This window comes from Sipha flava, unplaced genomic scaffold (assembly GCF_003268045.1).
Source record: "Sipha flava isolate LNK unplaced genomic scaffold, YSA_version1 340_pilon_pilon, whole genome shotgun sequence".
NCBI lineage: Eukaryota > Metazoa > Arthropoda > Insecta > Hemiptera > Aphididae > Sipha > Sipha flava.
Window position 1 is genome coordinate 168255 of NW_020273032.1, and position 8110 is coordinate 176364.

Below are 8110 nucleotides of genomic sequence, written 5' to 3' on the forward strand. Positions count from 1 at the left end.
AAATTATTATTTAATTTAATTTTTTTTAATCCTTCAATAATATAATAAAACTAATAATCACAATTTGTAAAAATAATTTAAAAAACTTAGGTAATAAAATTGTAGTTAAAATTTGGTATTTTACTTTTACTCTACAACTACTTTAATATTTCGTTGAAATATTGAAAATTGAGATCTATGGATGGTTTCATTTGATTCTTGAAGATTTGTTACAAAAATATTGTCAAAAATATTGTCAAAAAAAAAAAGGTTAATTGGTCTCTCTTCGTATGTGTCCTCATTTATGGTACATGACAAACTAAACACGGAGAAAGATTGTCAAAAAAATGGACAACTTATATAATATAAAAATAAATATTAACATTTCAAATATGTTTATTCATAACACATTTTGAAAAAACGTAAATACAAAAAAAAGTACCTAAAATACCCAAAAGAAGCCTTAATGTACAAAAATTAGCAAAAAAAGAGGCAAAATAAAATGTCGTGCGTTTTATTCTAAGTAGTATAAATCGATTTAGTAGCTAACACGATAACTCACATAGCTTCGTTTTAAAACCATATAAAAAAAAAAGTAAATGCCTTCAAAATTGGTACTATAATGATAATATTAAAACAGATATTTATTTAATTATATACGAGTATATAATATTAGAATTGTTGTGTGTTCGTTGTTGATAAATCATCAAGTAGACGGATAATTATTTAATACGCAAGAGTTAACACAATACAATTATACGGTTTTATTATGGCGCATTTTGATATTAAATTACGTCTTAAGTGTAATCAGTGCTATTTTATATCTTAAATAAGTAGGCTTAGCGACTTCTAGCAAATGTATATTTTTTCTGAATACTGTAAAAAGTAGGAAACCCAAATATAAATTCTGTTCGTGATATATGCAATCTAAATCCAAAATTTGATTTTGCATATTTTTGCATACCTATATAAATGTTTTTGTTTAATAGAACATAAATACAAATTATCAAGATTATTAGACCTTTTTTTTAACTATTCTACAAAAAAAAATTAAAAATGAGAAAAAATTATTTTAAATAAATAAACGTTACCACTCCGGAACACACAATTAAACTATTCATACTCAGTCCAAAGAGTTCGAAGCGCCCTCAAAAATAACTTACCAGTTTCGTGCCCCACCATACAAGTTTTTAATAATAATTTTAGACGATGTTAAAGTTATATATTATTTATAAACTATAAGTACAAATCACACAAGTATACAAAAATTAGCTTTTTCAATGATTTGTCTGAAAACGGATCGAAATCTCAAGTTTAAAAAAGCTGCATGCAAAATATACGGCATAATGGTACCTAAATATTTATATTGACAAGACCTATTGTGGTAAAAAGTAAACTACAACTGTTGTAGAAATCAAATTTTCATAATTGATTACATTGCGCAATATAAACAATAGGTAAAAGATACAGTTGTTTCAAAAAATATTTTGTCGAAAATATTTAAGATTTAATCCAAAATAATTTTACCAATAGGTACATCGAGTATTAGTCGTAAGAAAATAGACACGCACTCAAACGATTAAGTAGTTAAAAGAAAATTATCTAGTTCAACATACATTATACATAAATATACGTATAACTAATGCTCGAATTCCTTTTCTAAAACGTATTTTAAGAAATGTCTAGAATCTAATACGATTGTTCCTATCGACAAAAAAATAATGCAAAATAAATACTCACAATTATAATTCGTATTAAGATCAAATCATGCAGATAATTAAAGTCAGTTAAATTGTTCGAATTTATTTCCATATTGATTAATTTGTGTAATCATTATGATTGATTAAAATGTCTTGATTAATGTGCAACTTAAAATTCAAATCGTAACGAAAAAGAAATTTTCAAAAATATTATAATAATTTCTTAAAACCAAAACCTACTGAATAAAGATAAATTTGATTATATTCAGTATACTGCTGTTACTATAACACCTTTTTAATTTACATGAATTTAGAAAAATAATTAGTTTGGAAAATGATGAGATAAATATCAAAAATTATTATTCCCGTGATAAATTATATAATTTATTTTCATCATTATTATTGTAAAATTAGACTCAAGGCGAATGAAAAATATAATAAGAGCCAAAAAATAAAAATAATACATGATAACAAGCGGAATAATACCTTGCCTGTTTACATATCTGCTTATATATTTGCCTATACATGATTTCCTTAAAATATTACAGACATTATTTTAATAAATATTTAAATACGAGTATATGATAGAATAACATTGTAGTGTACACCGAAATTAAATCCAGTTCACACGAATAGAACTATCAGAATTTAGATATTTTATAACTAGTTGATTTCTTATGTTTTATAATTAAATATTATTCCCGATATTATTAGTATAATTATTAGTATACTAGTGTACATCAATGTTCAATTATACAAATATGTAGAATACATATTATACAAATTAATGCGGCATAATTCATTAAATTATTTGAATGCTTATTAAATGTTAAATTGTAACCATTTATAAACCTTAATTACTCAGATAAAAACTGCATTTAATAATAAATAAGTCTGTTGATATACATTTTAAGCAAAACAAAAACACAACAATCAGATACATTAAATTAATCAAATGAACTTTGTATTCTATTAATTCTATGTACATATAATATATTATTTCAAATAAGAGAATTCTAACTAACTTTTGATTTAATTTATTTCTACTCTAACAATACACATATTATAAAAAGGTAATGAAGCTCTAACATATACTATAATCTATATGTTAGTAAAAAATTTACTCTTACCATGCACAGAAATCAACTATCCTATTTTACAAAAAAAAACCGTATGGACAAAGGAGGAATTTAATTAGACATCACCACTGTTGCTTCTGTACCAAGATCAAATTGAATTCAAATTTTACTCTTAATTTAATAACTATAATTTAATATTAACCTACATAATTTATAAATGATTATTATTCTTCATTATTGGACTTGTTCCGTAAATATATGGATAAAAAATAAATAAACACTGTAATCGATAAAAGTTTATTCAGAAATTCTTTTATGATAAAATTAATTTCTATAAATATCTGTGTTAAATGAAAAATAGCCAAATTAATATTAAAATTCTAGTTCAATACTTTTAACAAGCATATTAAATGTACAAAATGTACACATGAAATGTTTACTAAACTTAAGTACAATAATTGTTTTGTGTATTTCTATATTAAAATGTATAATAATACTCTTATTTTACACAAATCATTTTTCATGTTCAGTTATTATTGACATATGGCTAAAATATTTTAAATCAACATGACAATACACATTGAAAATGAATTACCCTTATATTTGTGTGTGTGTGTATATTTTTTAGGAATAAAAACAAATGTTGTACATAATGATTAATTGCTTTATTATAACTATGGATAAAACTATTATCTACCAAATTAAAATATTGTATTCAGGACATAATTCTACTAGTAGTTTATCTTATTAGTAAATTATCAAACATACTCTGGGGTCTGGAATGAAGTATAATCTAACAAAACCGACACCGATCAGTATTTATCTTCCATGCATTAGGATTTATTTGGAGTAAAAATGAATTTTTCTATACAGCTTACAAGGTTTGGTTATTTAATATAAATCGTAAACAATATTTGTTATATATATTCCATTCCCTATAGTACTTAGCATCATACAGATTTAAAGGCTTTTAACATGTATATATGTATTTATACATTGTATATTAATCTTGAACAATTTTATAATAAAAAAGAAAAAAAGCATTTAGTAGTATTACATGATTAAGACATCAAACAATTTGAGAAATAATAGAAAATGCTTATCCAATAAATTAATTACTTTGTATAAGTTTATTTATTAATATGCAGTAGTATTCAGTATCAACGCTATACCATTTTTCAGTAGAAGAATTATACTATAAAGTTAAACAGTTTGTTTATTTTAAATTAGACAACCTGTTTGAATACCTCTTTGTAACTTATAAATGTAACATAAATTAATATATGTAAATTAAACTGCAGAAATATAAGATATTGAAACAAATAAAGGTAATTGTCATGGTATCATATTATAATTTATAATGTTAAATGAGACAAGTTAGTAAATTAATGAAAAAAAGGTTAACATACAACTATTATATGAAACAATAGATACCTGTATTTTAGTTTACAATGATTAATAGCATTGTTTAACGATATCAAACAAAAAAAATCTAAAACCCGAATTCATTACTTAAACAAATCAAAATACTAGGAATACACTGTATATGTCTATATATGTTATACATTAATTTCTACATTTTTTTTATATTAACTAGGAATTTTGTATGATTAATTTTGATATTTGTTTATGTGTAGTAACACAACTTAAATATTTTATAACTGCATTTGTATACAGTTTGAATGGTATAGATTTATCAATCAAAATTATTTAAAAAAGTATTCATATAATTTAAAATTAGCTTATTTTATCATTAAACAAAATTAAGATACAGTGAAAAACTAATATTGAAATTTTTTGTATAATTTTTATTTTGATAATATGATAAGATATGATATCTATCAATGAATATTGCAATGACTATCGATCTAGGTACACACCAGGCAATGAAAAAGTCAATAGTAACTGACAAAAGAAATATAATACTTACTAATAACTAATAAGTAATAATAAGCATTGAATGGTAGAAACTATTTTTTAAATTTTTATTAGTTACTGAAATGTATAAAATATTATTGTTCATGTATCAAATATTTATATAATTCTTTAAAAATACTGATAGACATTATCTGGTTACTAGTGTTTTACAAATTTTTAATATTTTATTTTGGTAAGAAATGAATTGATACAACAAAATTAATTTCAATTTACTTTTTATGATTTTATTTACAAAATATTAATAGTAGGTATACAAAAAGAGTACAGAACATTGAATTTTATTTTAGCAGACATTAATATTAAAATACATTTATTACCTACTTACTTACAAATCATATGAACAATGAATAAATTACAGTTTTTATGTGACTTAACATAAATTAAGATTCCTCTACCCAAGAATCAAAAAGAAAAATTTTAAATTTAAGCACAAGTTAATAGGTAGGTACTGGAATTAATTAAAGTAATGGAATAAATAAATAAGTTTGGATAATTAGTTTTGAATTAATAGTATTTATTTGTAAACATATTTAAGCTGGAAAATAGACCATCACCGGAGTATACGTAACATAGCCAACTACATAGTATTATGTGAGAATCCTTGAAAGAATCTAAAAAAAAAAAAACAAAATAAGAAAACAACAGTGATGGAGTGAATAATGACAGGTACAGTGATGAATGTAACAAGACATATGCAGAAATAATGCCCTATACACTTGTTCATATGCATACACATATAAACACTCGTAAACAGTATTCAAGCTACAAGCGAGTCATTAAAATCACATAAGAGTGACAGCCAGCTGTGGTTTGAACGTGATGTATATAGCTCAAAGGATAAAAACATTGTGGTGACAGTCAGATGATGAGATGGACTGGTTGTACGCTTTGCAACGAGACTCGACTCTAAGTAATTAGTGTGTCTTACCTCGTTCGGAGCCGTCCATGGTGACGGGCAAGCGTGAAGTAGACGCCGCAGACGAGGAAGATGACGAAGAAGCGGCGGCGGCAGCCAGGGTAACAATGATTCCGGTCACAGTGAATGAATATTAAGCCCCGAACACTGGGGTAGTACTGTCAGGAGAGAAAACCGGGACGTGTAGGTCTTCGGGTCGGCGCCGAAGACCCTAGCGTGCCGAGTACAAGCCGCCGGGAGTCGCGGTACGTTGGTTCGGGTGGAGGGTGCACCGCAGGGCAGTAGCGGTGGTGGACACTCAAAGACGAAGTGAACGCGGCCAAGGTTGATGAACTAGGTCATTGGACGCGCCAGGGATTTCCGAAAGGGTTCGCGCGAACCAGCGGCGCACTAAGCGAGAAAACGCGGACGGACGGACGGACGAGACTCGCGGGTCGACGGTGACAACGTCTGATGTACAGCGACAGCGTGATAAACGGTCCCCGAGAGTACGCGTAAGTTACGCACTTTTACGATACGGTGGTGATGGTCGGGTCGGTGGCGGCGGTGAAGGGAAAGGTTATCAATCGGTGTCGCGGCGGCCAAAGACCCGACGTCTCGGTCGGTCGTGGCCGTCGAGGGTTCGGCTCGACGGCGGCGGCGGCGGCGGCGGCGGTGGCGGATTTGTCTGTGGCTAGCGATGGAGACGCGCGCGGTGTATACCGGGTGGGGAAACGTTGAACAGTAGTCGTAGTGACTGTCGACCCGCGGACAAACGGCCGACAACGACGTCACTGACCCCGTTTCTCCTCACCGCCGCCGATTGCTATACGAGGCCGACTCGTTCCCGCAACTGCGTTCACCGACAATGACGGGCATATCCATTCGCTACGCTACCGTAACAGGGGCGTATTTTTTGGGAGGGGGGGGCGAAGAGGACGATCGTCGTCCCCCTGAATCCGTATTTAAGGAATCGATCATATGTGAAATAAACATTTCAAATTTTTTTTAATGTGGATCATTTTATAACGATATTTAGTGTCCATACCAGGGCACCAAAACGTTAAACTAGGTACTCAAAAAGCGATTGAAATCGATAACAGATAACGAAACAGAAACGAAAAACGATTATTCTTAATATCGAATAACACAACAGAAAACGATTAACGATTGAAACATAAAAGAAATTACCATCGCAAAATATTTATAACGTGGTATGTGCATTTTATTGAACAATAATACAAAAAATATAAAACAATATGAAAAAATATGATTACTTTATTTATAAGTTATGAGTTATGAGAATTACAAAAAAAAATTATTGTTAAAGGCAGGGGTGTATTGGTACGTATACGCAGGTATACGACGTATTAACATCAGCAGATTTTCGATTTATGCGTATATCTAATGTAAAATATTATTTTACGGGTATACGCTTCTAAAATAACTCGAAAACAAAAAAACTAATAATAATTTAATAGTTCATTAGAAAAAATTGGGAACAAATCTACTTTACCGGACACACTTTTTTTTCAACTTTTTTTTTCAAAATACGTGGTTTTTTTACGTTGAATTCAAAACTGTTTGAAAAAAGTCCCGCAAACTTACCGTTAAAAAGTTATGAAAGTTCAAAGTTGTAGTGATTACGCGTGTTTTGGCACTCGGCGCCGTCGTTCCACTTCGCAAATCAAAAATATCCCCCGATTTGTTGTGTAAAACCACCTCAGGTGAACCTCTGTTTCCCTCAATATTGAATTTAGTTATTTAGCATATTTTATAATATCGACAACTTTAAATTGCCATACACACGTAATCACTGCAACTTTGAACTTCCATAACTTTTGAACGGTTAGTTTGCAGAAATATTTTCAAACAGTTATTGAATTCAGCATAAAAAAAACCACGTATTTTGGAAAAAAAAATTAAAAAAAAAAAAAGGTGTCCGGTAAAGTAGATTTATACCAAAAATTGTTATAAATCATGAAATAGATTGAAATATTTACCTGTTGAAGATTACAGTGTACGCTATGTTTAATGTATTTAGTTAACTATAGTGAATAACATTAAATAAAATAGTATGGAGTGTGAACATTCAACCCCTGGTTCTTAAATCTGCATCATGCAATTTATAACGCACAGCAAATGTATATCTTGTGCTGTTATATTTTATAGTCTTAATAGAAGTTATAAAAATGTAGTAACAAAGAATTAATTATATTTTTTCAAACGTATCGAGAGAAAACAATTGTCGAGCGAAGCAAAAAAATTTATTTTAGAATTAATATCCATATTTTTTTTAATGCATATATCCACAAATATATTTACCAATACACCACTGGTTAAATGTAATATATATAGTATAATATATAAAATATGTAATGTTATTTTACATAGTACAGATTGCTAAATACTACATTTGAAAACGTTTAAATTTGTATAACGTTTAAACGCTGAAATTGAATAACGTTTAAATTACTAATAGCGTTAAACGCTAAATTGCTTAAAACGTTTAAATGTCC

The 8110-nt window shown here is 28.5% G+C and overlaps 1 protein-coding gene across 1 annotated transcript in view; it reads right to left on the reverse strand.

The window, feature by feature from the left end:
• The window catches only part of LOC112687320 (retinoic acid receptor RXR-alpha-A-like), a 29533-nt gene extending 23291 nt beyond the window's left edge, over positions 1-6242 (reverse strand). Inside the window, exon 1 of the mRNA XM_025559955.1 lies at positions 5625-6242. Within this exon, the coding sequence (XP_025415740.1) occupies positions 5625-5643 (19 nt within the window). The 5' untranslated portion in view covers positions 5644-6242. The remainder of the gene's footprint in view (positions 1-5624) is intronic.
• Positions 6243-8110: the final 1868 nt, after the last annotated feature.